General features: G+C 36.8%; 1 protein-coding gene across 1 annotated transcript in view; it reads right to left on the bottom strand.

The window, feature by feature from the left end:
• CFAP47 (cilia and flagella associated protein 47) overlaps positions 1 to 16,828 on the bottom strand; it is a 543,896-nt gene that overhangs the window by 237,919 nt on the left and 289,149 nt on the right. Inside the window, exons 40-42 of the mRNA XM_042974584.1 lie at positions 14,384 to 14,470; positions 5,753 to 5,823; positions 4,146 to 4,291 (exon numbers count right to left, since the gene is read on the bottom strand). Of these exons, the coding sequence (XP_042830518.1) occupies positions 4,146 to 4,291; positions 5,753 to 5,823; positions 14,384 to 14,470 (304 nt within the window). The remainder of the gene's footprint in view (positions 1 to 4,145; positions 4,292 to 5,752; positions 5,824 to 14,383; positions 14,471 to 16,828) is intronic.

Below are 16,828 nucleotides of genomic sequence, written 5' to 3'. Positions count from 1 at the left end.
CCCTCTCTCTCTGCCCCTCCCCACTTGCTCTCTCTCTCTCCCTCTCAAAATGAATAAATAAACTCCAAAAAAGGGGCACCTGGGTGGCTCAATCAGTTAAGCAGTAGACTCTTGATGTTAGTTCGGGTTATGATCTCATGGTTTGTGGGTTCAAGACTTGTGTCTGGCTCTGTGCAGACAGCTCAGAACCTGGAGCCTGCTTCAGATTATGTGTTTTTCTGCCCCTCTCTGCCTCTCCCCTCTGACTCTTTCTTTCAAAAATAAATCAACATTAAAAAAATTTATAAACTTAAAAAAAATGCAGTTGTAACAAACTGAATAAAAAAATCAAAAGGTGAATGAAACATGGCTTGCCTTTAAAAATCATAGAAAAGTGGGGTGCCTGGGTGTCTCGGTTGGTTAAGCATACAACTTTGGCTCAGGTCATGATCTCACAGTTCAGGAGTTTAAGCCCCACGTCGGGATCTGTGCTGACAGCTCAGAGCTGGAGCCTGCTTTAGATTTTGTGTCTCCCTCTCTCTCTGACCCTCCCCTTCTCATGCTCTGTCTCTCTCTCCCTCCCTCCCTCTCTCTCTCTCTCTCAAAAATAAACATTAAAAAATTTTTTTGAAAAGAAACCGCCCTCAAATGATACTCAGCCCCAGCAGTTATAAAAATAACGTTCATAAAACTGACATTAGTTTGCCTAAATTTAAATTATGTAAAGAGTTTACCATAATATAATGTTTTTACTTTCACATTCAATAAAATTAAACAAAAATCAGTATTACTAAAATCTATACAGTAATGACGATTGAAAATAGTTGCACTTTGATTATAGAATATTTAAAAATATATATGATAAAGACTTCCAGCTTAATCTCTGCAGTAGCAGAGACAGAAAGACACAGAAGACTGAGGGAGAATGAAATGAGGGACAGGGCAAAAAGATCAGTGGTCCCTTTTTTTATGCAAACATAAGGGAGACGGACAAACTGACATACGATATATTTAACAACTGGTAAGATTTAGCCTTAGACTAAATTGCTGTAGACCATAAATCAGTAAGAAGGCTTTGCCCATTCGTCTACCTAGGCATAGGCACCCTTCTTCTGTCAACTTGTTATTTGGTTTGGCAAGGCTGAAACTCTCTTTGGTGTGTGGGGCCCCAGTGTGGGAATGGGACAATCTCCATAAGTTGCTCAGATATGCTGATTCCCACCCTGGCTTCCTCAAGTCAACAATACCTGGACTTTGGTTTCTACTTGTTTTGACCAAGTTCTGTAGACAGAAAAGGACAATGAAGGACTACAAGATAAAGCTACCAGGGGGGAGAAGAAGTCTAGATTGGTTCCATATAAAAGCTCATGGGTTGGTGAAAGATGGCTGCTTGGGGCACAGCAAATGGTTGCAACTGGATAGAATCCAGTCTTAACACAGGCCCCAGATCAAGGATCCCTGCTTGATGTCTCTGCCTTTCTCACACAGATGATCCCAGCAAAAGAGATGATCACACAGGCATGACAGTAAAGACAGAACCCCAGGGTTGTATCAATACACTGCTTTGTACTTTGCAGGGTTTGTGTGTGGGTCTGTCAAGCCCTCATCCCAGCAGATGTAATTCCTCAGGGACTAGGTCTTGTTTCTACTCCACCTTCATCTATTCAATCTGCACCCCCCATCCACGCATGAGCAGAAATGCCTTTAGATTTCTGGCATTGGATAGCTTGAATTTGTAGGGATTTTGTAGCTTTTCCCCTAGGCTAAGAATTTCTATGAACATTGATGGAAATTTTGTAAACTGTTTGTACTTTCAAACAGCTATTACATAAGTCATCTCATTTTTTTATTTGGAAGTTCAAATGGAACAGCCAAAATGAAACTAATGGCCTTTCCTTAATAGCCGTGGTAGTAGAAATGTTTCTGTTTTACACATGGAAAGCTATCAAATTGAGGCCTAATTACTTTACGGTTTTCAACAGGTGGTTCTTAATGGCAAAGCAGTTATCACACATTTAATAAGAACAGGAGCTAACTAGGTGGACTTGGATGTTTGATTATCTATTTAAGCGTGTAATTGCATTTTTCAATATAATTAGCAATAAATTGAATGTGTAAGTTAATAGATGTGTTTCCCCACATAAGTCATTGTAATTCAATGCAATACTTTAGTTTAAAGGCATTATTTCTCAGTTGATAGCAATATAATTTCATGATTACTGTTTTCCTTAATATTTTTTCTGACAACAAAATATATGTAATTAAAAGACATGTTTTAATAAGTTGAGATGCCAAGATAAGTGTAATTATATTTTGATTAATTTAGACAAAATTTATGGAAGTAAACATTCATATTCTTTTTTTTTTAAATTTTTTTTTAACGTTTATTTATTTTTGAGACACAGAGAGACAGAGCATGAACGGGGAGGGTCAGAGAGAGGGAGACACAGAATCTGAAACAGGCTCTGGGCTCTGAGCTGTCAGCACAGAGCCCGACGCGGGGCTCGAACTCACGGACCGCGAGATCATGACCTGAGCCGAAGTCGGCCGCTTAACCGACTGAGCCACCCAGGTGCCCCGTAAACATTCATATTCTAATAGTTTAATTTAAATAATAAAATCAGCCTTCTTACTCTGCTATTGACAATTAACCCTAGCATTTTCTGGGACTGTATTATAAATGAATATAAAAAAGGGATTAAGAGGCATTTGATTAAACTACTAGTCACACTATAGTCACTATTTTTCACAAATTATCATGTAGAGCAGCTATTCAGTTAAATCCTGGATTCTTTTAAGGAAAATATAAAACAAGATTTAACATTAATATAAAATAGCGGTTTTACCTCCTAAATGGTAATTTTAAGTACAGTTAAACTATTCTTTACATATTTAGTAGGCTATATTATTTTTCATGTGTAAATGATTCTGTAGACACCAGGTCAATATAATACCTCTTTCCAATTACCATTATTTCATTGTATCTGCATTCAATATAGCACATAATTGGTACACAACTGATATATGTGGGGCTATCTTCTAGGGGTTATAAATTCCCTCCTCAGGTCAACATATGGCAGTTTCTTTCTGGAAGGGGATAATACTATAAAACTTTTCCTCTAAAGGCTGTCTTGTCTTTCTCTCTCTCTCTCTCTCTCTCTCTTCCTTCCTCTGTTCTTCCATCCTTCTTTTCCTTCTCTCATCTTTCTCTCCTTTGCAGGCTTTAAAGAAGCAAGCTCCTTGGGGTGCCTAGGTGGTTCCGTTGGTTAAGCATCTGACTTTGGCTCAGGTCACGATCTTACTGTTTGTGATTTCGAGCCCCACATCAGACTCTGAGCTAACAGCTCAGAGACTGGAGCCAGTTTCAGATTCTGTGTCTCCCTCTCTCTCTGCCCTTTCTCTGCTTGTGCTCTGTCTCTTTCTCTCTCTCAAAAATAAGTAAACATTAAAAAAAAAAAAAAAAAAAAGAAAAAGAAACAAGCTCCATGATTGCCAGAGCCACTAGAAAATTAATTCTGCCAATAACCTGAGAGAGCTTAGAAGCAGCTCCTTCCTCAATGGAGCCTCTGAAGAGAATCCAGTGCTGGTAGATCCCTTGATTGAAGACGTAATAGACCTTAAACAGAAGGCTCATCTAGGTCATGCCCAGACCTCTGATCTATGAAAAACACGACACAATAAATGTGTACTGCTTTAAGCCCCTCAGTGTTTGGCAATGTGTTATGCAAATACATAAAGCTAATACAGACAGAGCCACAGCAAGGTTAGGCATGCAGCCAGTCTGCTCCTATGGGACTTTCTAAGGCAGCCATTATATTTTTTCTTTAATTTTTTTTTTAACATTTACTTATTTTTGAGAGAGAGAGAGAGAGAGAGAGAGAGAGAGAGAGAGAGAGAAAGAATCCGAAGCAGGCTCCAGGCTCTGAGCTGTCAGCACAGAGCCCGATGTGGCACGTGAACTCATGAACCGTGAGATCATGACCTGAGCTGAAGGTGGACGCTTAACCGACAGAGCCACCCAGGCACCCCCCACATTATAAATTTTACCCACAAATAGTGTAACTTTTTGCTTGTGAGGATAAGCTCTGCCTTCATGTCACCTGCATTGACTACTCAATTAAAGTGCCAGCCCATGATGAAAGCCCTTGCCACAGTCGTGTTCTCACCGCTTTGTTTCTGAGGATGATGACACAGTAGCGCGTGTGCATGTCAAAGGGAAGAAACAGGAGCTCCAGGCTTGAAGTCCCCTTCACTCCCAGGTGAAGAGTATGAGTGGAGCAGAAGAACTCTCTGATGAAAGTGGACTTAATTGCTACCAAAACATGAAGGAGAGTTTGTTTACATATCATTTCATAAGTGCTGTTCAAATAAAGCAGCTGTTTCAATTAGTGCTTAAAGTTTTCAAATGAATTAAAAAAATATTCAAAGCATTAGCATGCCAAATTAGATGACACGCATTTGTAATGAAAGTGTGGGTGACACCGGCACAAGCTTGAGATCATAAATAATGTGTAATTATGACCCTCAATTAAAGATTCCTTAACAAATAATTTCTTTACAAAGGGAACTTCACTAGTATTTACAATTAGTCCGATATACGTATATAAATGGCAAACGGGTCATCCAACCACCTTCGACTTTTTCTGTGGGCTATGTAATAGTTCACATAACAGGGTGTAATAGCTTGAACTGGTAATAGAAGAATGTTATATACATACATATATATATATATATATATATATATACACATACACACACACACAAATATGTATACATACAAATATACATACACATACACACACACACACACACACACACATATATATATAGTTGGATATATATATGTATATATTGTTGGTTTTAAAACATGTCTACATGTTCTTCAACACTGCCTTGGATGTGGTGATATGGTGGGGCAGTCTTAGTGATTTGATCTTAATGAACATTATGCTAGAATGCAGCAGTGTGATTTCTGACACTAGAGCAAAAATGTAATACAGTTTCTTCCTAATCATCTCTTTCTTGGCTAACTTGTGGTTGTCATCCTGTGAAGAACCCTATGCCACATGAAAAGGCACATGTAAGTGTCTAGGCCAACAGTCCCACTTGAGGTCCTAGCCAAAAGGTATTAACCATCAGACATGTGAGTAAGGAAGCCTTTGGGATGACTCAAGGCCCAGCCTCCATCTGACTTAACCTCACCAGAGACCCTGAGAAAGAAGAGTCTAGCTGAGACCAGTCACTGTAGAAGTGTGAGAGATAATAATGCTAACACATTACATGTTTAATGCTACTACACTTGGGATGGCTTCTTCTGTAGCTAGAGATAACCAGAACATTCCTATATCCACTGTCCTAACCATATTCCATTCATATGTTCTAAATCTAGAGTTATTTTGCGAAACAAAGTAAATCTGTGTTCTCCTTATCATTTTAAACATGGTAAAATGGGTTTGCCATCCAAATGGGTTTAAGCAGTTCAGAATTAGCCAACAGAAACATCGAAGTCATTTATCTAAATACATTCATTGTACGGGTAAGGAAACTAGGATTGGCGGTGAAAAGAAAGATGTGGGCAGAGTCCTGCAAAGGGTCATGAACATGAGAGGCTGAGGACCAACACCTGGGCCTCTCCTTCCAACAGTGATACCTTGAACTTGCCATTCTGTCTATTGTCATAACCAGGCTTTGTTGAGTATTTCATTCACTAGTACACTTTGCACATAAAAGTCAGATGTGAAGACGAATAAAAGCTTTTCCTTGAGGTACTCACAGGTTTTTAAGGCGTTTGAGAAATGCCAACAACTCTCAACATCACCACTTTCAGGGCTACTCCCAGCATCCCTGTCATAAGTAAACAGGAGAACAACATGAACCACACAAAGGAAACTCAAAAACAATTCTCAATCTTCCTTAAATCCGATAGGTCCTTAAAAATTATGGCTACCTACATGATCTGCAAAGACCACAGACACATTTCATATGTCACCTTTATGTGTATATGGTTTCAGAAATTTTAAAAGAAAAGGCAAAAAGGAAACTAACAATCATTCATATGTGCACCAATGTTTTGTAAAATTTAGTAAAAAAACACTTTTGAATACTTTGGACAGAGAAACATTTGATAATAATAATAATAGTAATAACAATAAATCCTGGGACCCCAAAGTAGTGGTCTCAACCTAGGACTACATAGGTATTCTCTCCAAAAGGGCTTCTAGAACTTGATTTCTTGAAAGATTCTCTTTTCTCAGCTGATGTTTCCAATTTGCTTCTTTCCCATAAGGACAGAAGGAGATATGGGCAGCTGTTTAATTTCCGGTTGCATTTCTGAAAATTAATTAGCAGATCATAGCCTGTGGCAACTGCCTCCCTTGAAAGGTTCCATATCTTCCAGAACCCATCAATTTTCCCCAAACTGCTCTCCTCTTAATATTCATGATTACTTTGCTCAACAAGCTGGCAATTAGCATCTAGGCTCTCAAATATGGTTTGCCTGATTTTTTTCTGAGAACATGAAAACCTTGTCATCTGCTTTCGCCTGAATATGATGCTGTAAAATATATGGACTATCTCCAAGTTCTAACCATATTGATTCCTTTTCTCCACTCCTTTTCTTTCCACAACATTCTTAATAAGGTTTACCACATCTTGTAATTATTATCAGCTTTACTTCAACTCACAGACATTCTGATTGGCCGTTCAATATTTTATGTAATTTGAACATTTGATAGATACTTTAAGGCTATCAGAGACATATTAGATAGATAATTTAGCATTTATAAGGGAGACTACACAGAGATTGGAAAGAACAACAAAGAATGCTTATTTCTCAGTGCATGGTTCCACCGCCATCTCGATAATGGAGCTCTGGGTAGAATGCCTGATTAAAATCCTCAGATAATTTCAGAACTTCATTTTGTTCAATACTTGTAATTGCTAGTCCTTCAGTCATTTTTTTCATAATGAATAGAAAAGCAGAGCAATTTGACTTCATCTCCTTTTTCTTTTCTTTACATATTTTCTTGAAGAATAGCCAATGAAAGTGCCTTTTGATTAAATAAGAGTTGCCTCATCCTCAAAGCAGACTCTCAAACCCAGAAAAATTGAGTTACCTGTACTTTTTATGGTAAAGACAGAAAAAAATTGCTGCAATTTTTGCACTAATTAGTTAATGCCTTAATTGCATTAATGATGATCATGATTAATTAAGAGAAATCAGAGAATAATTTAATAAAATAATTTGGTTCAGGAAAATTCTATTTTACCTGATCAATGTTCCTGAGTCTAGAAATTCAGTGATAAACCCAACTTGCTTACAAAACTAGTACCTTGCAGGTTCAGAGACACAACAGAAAATCAACTCTACCTTTGGTTACTCCTTGCACCTCAGTCTATGTTATCATTTTCCTAAATGGTCATCAATTATTGTTGAAGCCATGGCAGAAGGGGCATTTTTAAACCATGGGTCTTAAGGGAGAAATAGCATGAAAAGAGGCTAAAATTATATAAAATGCTATAGATCAAGCAATGGAATGCTTTCTAGTAATTTAGTAGGAGGTTAAGGTCAGGGAGTGAAACCTATCTATGAGGTATGAAGGGATGACATTCCTTTTTCCTCTGCAGTGATGGTACGCAGCTCTTTTCAAGCTATGATCAAAATGACGTTGAACTGGCTCTACTCAGAGCGTGAATAAACCCGCCTGAAGAATGACTTCCTACTCAAGCCTTTTCTAATAGGGAAAGAAGATCTTTATTATAAGCCTTCATGAAGATACTCCTGGGCCAGCATTCAGGGTGGTCTCCAAATCAAAGAAAAAATTTTCTGGTCAAAGACTAGTTTTCATGAATTATGGGAAGAAATGTAAGAGGGTCAATTTTGAGATTCATTCTGTCCTCCATGTGTCCCAAGGTTCTTCAAAAAAGGAGGGTGGTAAAAATGGGATGTTTGCTGCCGTTTGTACCACTTTGGCCCCTGAGCAATTGAGAAGTATGTAAAGCAAGGTACACAAACCTTGGGCGCAAGGACAGAGTGGATCTGTGAATTCAAATGGGGAAAAATTCCATCTTGACTTCCATTAGCTCTTAATAGCAATTTAAACCAAACCACAGTAGTATTTTCTGTACTATGACTTGGCCACCAAATAATCACAAATATGTTTATATCACATTTCAATTTATGTACATATCTTAAGCTATTATTTACATTCATAACTACTTTTAAAGTATGATAGTTATTATGTGTGCCAGAAGATCTTACTGCATATTGTGTTAATGAAGAACTATATATATTTTAATATATTACAATTTTTAATATTTTTCTATCTGCTGGTATATTAGTTTCCTCTGTGCCATAGATTGAACTGCATTGCCCTTAAATTCATATGTTGTAGCTCTAATGACCCAGACGACTGTATTTGGAGAAAGGGACTAAAAGAACATTATTAAAGTTAAATGAGGTCATAAGGGTGGGGCTCTGATACAACAGAATTAGTTTCCTTATAAGAAAAAATAGCAGTGAGCTCAGTCTCTATGTACACACAGAGGTCACGTAAACCCACAGCAAGAAGGCTGCCACCTACAAATCAAGAGAAGAGGCCTCCGAATGAAACCGACCTTGGCCACACCATGATCTTGGACTTCCAGCCTCCATAGCTGTGGGAAATAAATTTCTGTGGTTGAAGCTACCCTTCCTATGTTATTTTGTTATGGCAACCTGGGTAGATTAAGATACTCTGTAACCCTTGCATCTTATTTTAAGTACTCACAAAATATTTTTCTGTAAAGTAGAATAGGCTTCATCAGGCTGCCAAAGAGTGTGATGACATTAAAAGCAGGTATGAAAAGCAGGTATGTAAAGCAGGTATATAGAACAAGAGGACCAGGGCAGATGGTTACTCTTAGCACACACATCTGGCCTTTGATTCACTCAGCTTTCCTTGGAGATATGCCTAATTCCAATTGTCACCAATTATTCATTGTAGTACAATGAAATATTTTAAAATCATGGCCATGCACAATACAGCTTTCTGAGTTTTGAGCAAGAATCAGGACTCAGAAAAAATATCTCTCGGGCCTTCTTTCAGGTGGGAGGCTATTCTGGGCCAAGCTACCCTGGAGACCAGAATGAATGAAGAAGCCCCTAAGCTCATGGAGTATACAGTCTGTCATACAAAGTAGGTCTGCAACAAATAATTATAAAGCAGAAGGATAAACACTTCAACACCTTTTCGACTTTCATTCACACTCTCCTACAATCCATATGCAGAAGCATATGTCTTGTATTTCCCCTTGCCCATCCCCTCCTCCACTGCCTCAGCAATTCCTTCCTCCCAAGCTCCTTTTATACTTGTAGGAAAACTCTCCCTTGCTCTAGATTCATGCCATCAAAATCCTACTCATGTTTCAGATCCCAATTTGTAGACGATAAAGAACAGCAGAGTATTGTATATGCATGAGAAAAAAGTGCTTACTACCTCATTATTCTTAAATGCCTTGTTCTCCAGAAAGATCTCTATAATACCTAGATAGTGCTATTCCTTGCCAAAGAGCTCACAGAATTTTTTTTTTTTTTGGTCAACATATATTACTGAATGCATTCTGCCCTGTACAATCACCTCCATTTATGTAGATTTGTTTTTCCTTCTCTATTTGATGGTTGGCTCCTTGAGAACCAGATCCCTGACTTATTTATCCCAGTATTTCTCTGGTACTATGAACACTGCTTGAGGGGCCACTTAGTAAGAATTTATTAAATGATAAATGATTCAATGTCACTGGAAAAAAATATCAAGTCTGTAGGATATTATTTATAAAGTGTTCATTTCTGAGCACTGTTGACCCATCATTTAAGTGTCGCTAAAGTCAGTCTCTTGTTCTGATCCCTTTTCATAATCCTGTGGATTTAATTAGAATAAAAACTTCTTAACTGCTCTTGCTTATGCTTATGGATCATTTTCCCATAAAGTAAAATGTGTGATGAATATAAAGTTTTATCATCCATGTGGTTCCAAATGTGCTGTTTTAAAATTTTTTTTTTAACGTTTATTTATTTTTGAGACAGAGAGAGACAGAGCACGAATGGGGGAGGGACAGAGAGAGAGGGAGACACAGAATCGGAAGCAGGCTCCAGGCTCTGAGCCGTCAGCCCAGAGCCCGATGCGGGGCTCGAACTCACGGACCGCGAGATCGTGACCTGAGCTGAAGTCGGACGCTCAACCGACTGAGCCACCCAGGCGCCCCGCAAATGTGCTGTTTTATATGTATCCGTTGCCTTAAGAAGAGCAGTTTATAAAAAGAGGCATTTTTAAAAATTTTAATAAGAGACTTTACCTTTTTTTATGCCACCTTAAAGATAATTTCAGCACTTCACTGCTCATTTGAGAAGAGAATATTTATTATCTGGGGAAATAGTGACTGAAGTGATCTATGGAGGAGTATCCGCATGTGCTAGGTCATGCTGCAGGAGCATCCCATATCTCCGTGGATTAGCACAAGGTTACTTCGTGCTCACATTACATGTCCATCCTAGATAGATAGGAAGCACTCAGAGATCCTTGGTGAAGACGGACTCCGTTTCTTGTTTCTTTTTTCTTTTTCTAATATTTTTTTTTTTTTTGACTGTTGCCAAATGTTTATTATCTGAGTAAATCAAGCAAATGTAAACTACCTCATCACACATGGAGACTAATGAAAAGAATAAGGTGTATTTCTGTCAAGGGGACTCCATTTCTATACTTGCTTCTTTAGTAATTGTATCAGGGAAAGGGAACACGAAAAATTGTTCACTGGCTCTTAAAGCTATCCTTTGGAGAAAACGTTCAGCACTTATCCTCAGATGCCATTGGCCGATTAAGTTATATGTTCACACCTAACTCCAACTGGGGAAGTGCAATATTACCACATGCCTAAAAGGAATAAAACAGGGATATATGTTAAACGCTTTAAAAAAAAAAGATTAATGACAGTTTATGGAATATTTTTTTTTAACCTTTTCTTGTTCTCTTGCTGATTAGACCTAGCGATCAGACTGGGTTTTATTGAGATAATGCTTAATGGATGGTATATTACATACAAAAGTTATTAATGACTTCCATTCCAGTCATGATTCAAAATGTATGTCCTTAAATTTTATTTGCATATGGAAATCTATTCAAGACAAACATTAAGGAGAGCTTTAAGAAAAACAGAGTGTGTAACATCACTTAGTATTATTTTATTAAGATGTATTTAAAGACCAAAAGGCCTCAGTATGCCAGTGAAGCCAGACTGATGAAATACTAGATACCTTTGTGGTGTTTGAAATAAAACTCTCTTTTGTGTCCCCTCATGGTGGAACTTGTTGGTTGCCTATCCCAATATCCACGGGCCCTTTCCTCCTCACTGACCAAACCTTACTTTATTTTATTTTATATTTTATTTTAAAGTTTATTTATTTTGAGACAGGGACAGAGACAGCATGAGTGGGGGATGGGCAGAGAGAGAGGGACAGAGAATCCCAAGCAGGCTCCGCACTGACAACAGAACCTGATGTGGAGTGTGAACTCACAAACCCTGAGGTCATGACCTGAGGCAAAACCAAGAGCTGGATGCTTAATCAACTGAGCCACTCAGGTGCCCCAAACCCTCATTTTATTTTTGATGTGTATATGGAGAACGATGGTTTTTCAGTCTTCTTGCCAGCTAGATCTGGCCAACTGGCTACAATCAGAAATGCTGTGTGCTATTTCCGGGAAGCTTCCCTAACTCAGAAAGAAGAGGCACACTTTTATTGTGCTTCCTCCTTTCTGCTACCTATAAAGTGGATTTGATTGTTAGAGCTCTGGATACTTTAGCTGATTCTTGAGAAAGTGAATAAAGATTTGCCTGCTACATGAACTGGATCTTAGAGGTGTTATACAGTAAACAGTCAGGACCCCAAAAGAAGGAGCCATAAGTGCTTCTAATAAATCACTTCAGAAATGTCAGAAAAATAGCCTTTGGGATAAACCTGAGACTGTTCTATTTCAACCCAACATGTGGATTTGGGGCTCAGCATTTAGCTGAGGCCAGGGCTGAAATGACAAACCAAGGTCCATTTCTTCTTGAAAAACTATAGCCTTTGCCTTTTTAAATCTCACTCTTACCTTTGACCTGAAGTGCACAGGAGTAAATGCTTACTACCTTAAACAAAAGGCTCTGAAACATTCTTTCAGAGTTAATCTACAGACATGTGACTACTCTACATTGGATCGTGTTCTCTCTGACCAATACTCAATGTCACCATATCTATATGTTAATTTTATGACAAGAAACCTTGAGCAAGGAACTAAGAAAGTAAAGTTCTATAAATATGAATGGAAGAAACTATATGAGAAAGAATGATTAATAATTTTGAGACACGATAGACACACTTCTTAAGGTGTACCTCATGCTGAGTTGGCAATCACTTTGGGGGAGTATTTGTAAAGTGTCCTTTCCAGCTCAAGTTAAATTATAAAAGTCTTAATACTTGTTCATTCCATTTTAGTTTAGATTTGAGAAGAATAACATAAAAATGATGTCTTTACCTATAGCTTCAGTAATTATGGAACTTTGGATCTAATCAAAACCATTCCAGAATATTATATGAAGAAAAATTATGTTAAAATTTGGAATACAGAATTTCTATACTGCGTTCCAAATTAAGAAAGGGGAACTCAGTGTTACTGTTCATTAAACTGATCCAAATTTGAGTTACTTATGCTCATAGATACCTACAGCATTGCCTTGCGATCCAACTCCGGTTTAATATGTGATACTATAAATTATTTGTGGTTGATGTGGGAAAATTATTTCAAGCCCATTCAGGTAAAATCTATGATGCCAAACAGCTGTTTAATCAAGAAGCAAGGGACTGAAAAGATAAAAACTTAGGAAAACTATTTACTGAAGAGTGTATGGGAAAACCAGCATTTCAGACTCCAAAGAAATTAACATAAAATACCTACAATACTATGAAATTGTACTACAATTCATATGGTATCTATAATGATGTTTTATCGCTCAAGGTATTAATTCATATTTTATTATTCATTAAAGCAAAATATAAAAGGAAGACTTCGAATGCCTTAGTTAAGCATGCAATTAGCATTCAATAAAACAAAGGCAGTGAGACAAAAATGGTTTTTCCTTTAACAATTTTTCTCACAGAATAGCAAATGAAGAAATCAAACATAGTAAAGGTAATCCTTATAATCTCATGGAACTATTGGCTTAAATACAACTCGTTTTCGGAAAATAAACTATATTCATTTTAATCTTAGCAAGATTTGCATAAATCACTTTAACAGTGGTTATTCCTATGGTTTCAAAATTGCCAAATCCTTGACTCCTGACACGTTTTTGCATCTAAAAGGATGACAGTGTTGTCAGGCAATACACAGACAAAGGTATAAAATAAACTAACAACATAGTAGTCAACAGATGCATACATTTCACTAACACATACTTGCATTCTTCTCTTTTGGCTGAACTTTCTTTAACCTTGGCAATATTGTTTTTATTCTATTTCACATTAAATAGTTATTCTATAGTTAAAAATAGATAAGAAACAAAACAATCTAACTTTTAAAAGTTCTGCTTCTCTATTCCAAAGTCAAAGTTTCTTTCTAAACTAAATTCAGACTTCAGAATGTAGGTGGAATAAGCTTAAAAACAGTCAATTCTCATTATCCACAAATTAAGGTTATTTGCAAATCTGTCTCCTCGCTAAAAGTGATTTGTAACCCCCAAATCCATACTCATGGAGCTTCTCCTGCTGTTTGTGGACATGTGGCAAACAGTTCCAGTCAATGGTCATGCAAATTTCTAGTTAAGGTCAAACAAGGTGACACTGGACCTTTCTGCTTTAGTTTTCATACACAGATGACCAGAGGATGGAGATAGTAGGAGGCAGGACAGAAGTACAAATATTCAAGAAGCTTCAGCTCTGAGACCAGGTGGACAGGGTTTGAAACAATTTGCTGGCACCTGTTAGTGGGTCAGCCTCATGCAAGTTAAACACTTCTAAACCTCATTTTCTCTGTGTGAAGAAAATAGAATCTACCAGGATAGCTTATTTTTAGGATTTACAGTTACAATCTATGTGATTACATAGACTTCTTCTAGAGTAATATCCTTCAGTCAGTATCACAATTTTGTAGAACATAATGACCACAAATAATGAGAATCCGCTGTATTTAATCAAGTACATATTTATTCAATTTTCCTGCACATAGCCTAGTAACACATAAGAGAATAGTATAACTGTGAATAACATAAGTTATATATAATATCAATATTTTAAAGAAATGAAAACTGTTGTACGTTATATAACAATTTTAGTTGAAAACTCATTTCTCAGAATTCTCAGATAATTATGAGTATAAAATATATTCATACTTACCCACTGTTCTTGTGTTTAATGAGTTGTCCAGATTCAGTTAATTGAGATGGCAAAGAGATAAATGTTGAGGATTCTACCAATGTGACACTAAATGGGAAAAAAAAAGGCTTATTTTGAATTCTATTGTAACAAAATTCAAATGACCACAAAACATTCTTTAAAAATTTTCCCTCATTCATAAAATATAATTAGAATCAGAATAAATTATAGTTCAAAAAATCCACATGTTCTCATTTTGCATCTCAAAGCATATATATTAAAAAAAGGGAAAGATCAGGGCACATGACTGTCTCGGTTGGTAGAGCACAAACTCTTGATCTCAGGGCTGTAAGTTTGAGCCCCACACTGGGTGTAGAGATCACTTTTAAAAAATGGAAAAATCTGGAATTGAAATATGTAAAAAAGAAAAGCCTTTTATATGGAAAGGCAATACTTAATTCTCAAAGCAAGGAAATTTGTAACACAAATGACTGCCCAAATGATACTCCAGAAACAAAATGGAATCACATACTGGTCTCAATGTATTGTCAGAGCTGTACACATTTCATAATTTCTAATCTTATTTCCAAAAAAGAGAAATGTTTCTTTCAGGACTGGACATGAGATGAGGATACCTAGTTAATCAGTGCATTAGTAATTATGCTATCTTTGGGAATTACATAGCAATTCAGTCCTCCTTATAAGATAATGCTCATTCATTCAAGAAACAATTATGGAGACTCTATTATATGTTAGATATGGGACCAGATGCTGGTTATACAAGCATGAATCCGTTATCCTCTCTGCCTTAGGTTGCCCATATTATAGTGGAGGATAGGGTGGAAATGATCCTCTTGCTGTGGGTGAAAGATATCAACAGCAGAGTTCTATCTGCAGAGTTGAAGAGAATGTGCATAATATTAAGAGCAGATTTATTCAAACTGGATTCTGTAGGGGCCAACTATAGGCTACATGAAGATGAACCACTTTGGTGCGAAGATTATTATGAGTCAAAAGCAATCAAAACCCAGCAGATTTATGCTAAGCTGTTACCTGCCTCTCAACTTACTAAATTTACATAGGAAAAGAGATCCTATGCCAGGAAAAGAGCTATTAACAGAGATTCCTCTTTATCTAAGAAATTTATCTGAATAGGACAATCTTTGTTTTCCAGACATTTCCTCTCACCTTCTGGCTAAAGGTCTTCTTCCCCTTTGTATCCTCACACCTCTATCCTTCTCCTTAGTTCATTTTAGCCTCTTGTTGCCTCACTCTCTTTGCAATTTCGTGAGTGTGTGAATTCTCCTTATGTAAGAAACTAAGTATGATTTTTTCCTGTTACTCTGTCTCATACCAATTTGATTCTTAGTTCAGGGTCTTGAAAAGCAGAAAAAAATTCCTCCTTCCCAACAATTCATTAAAATAAATCTTTACTATGTCACAGTTATCTCATAATATGAGCTTTACAATAAAAATAGATCAATAATAAAATTAATCAAATGTTTTAGTATTGAAACACAAACACACAAACAACTGCATACAAAAACAATTAAAACATTCATACATTCTAATGTTTCAATGTTGAAGGGGTTCAGGACAGCCCCCATTCCCAGAATGTGCCTCTTTGGCATGCAGATTATTTTAAGCTTAATACAATTAAAACCTTCTGGACGCAAAAGAAACTTTTGCCCCTCCCTTAACTATACAGAAGACTCTAAATTGGGGGTCTTTCCCCTGAATAAGCTTTATTAGCAGAAATAAATTCTACCCGAGTGACCCAAATGTATGGCAGGGCAAACATCTAATCACCAAACATCTGCTCTTTTTATTGTCCCATGAGGTGCATTCCTTTCCTTTAAAATCCCAGACCCCTGTCCACTTCTCCTTAGCTCGGGATGACATATATACCTCATTTTGACTGTCCTTGGAATTTCCAAGTCTGGGTGGATTCCCCAACCTTACACTATCAAATTTGATTTTCTCCTGTTAATCTGTTTCATGTCAATGTGATACTTAGTCCAGCTAGAAGGACTCTCACAGGGAACCAGAATTCTTGCTCAATGACAATGTTAGCATCACTTTCTGTCCTTTTATTTTAGGTTGGTAGTTCTGAGAGTTTCATTTAAGGGTTATAAGGAATTACATCCATATTAAATACTAAACATTTTTTAAAGATACAAAATTAACTGTAGTAAAATGTTAACTATGAACTGTATAAGACATGTATCAGACTACCAGACTAGCTTATATCATTTTAAAGTTATAGTTAAGCAAAAGTAGGAAGAATTCCTCTCAAGAGAGTAATTTTAATTTAAATTAAGGCACTAAATTCTCATTTAAACCTCATTAAATTATGAGACAGAAAAAAATGTACAATGTTTCTTTATATTTCTATAAATCCAAGGTGAATCATAAGGGCAATTTATTTTGGTCATAATTTGTTCTGGCTAAAAAACAGTCTCAAGG

This window comes from Panthera tigris, chromosome X (genome assembly GCF_018350195.1).
Source record: "Panthera tigris isolate Pti1 chromosome X, P.tigris_Pti1_mat1.1, whole genome shotgun sequence".
NCBI lineage: Eukaryota > Metazoa > Chordata > Mammalia > Carnivora > Felidae > Panthera > Panthera tigris.
The sequence above is the reverse complement of the archived record's forward strand: the minus strand, read 5'-3'. Positions and strand labels throughout refer to the sequence as shown.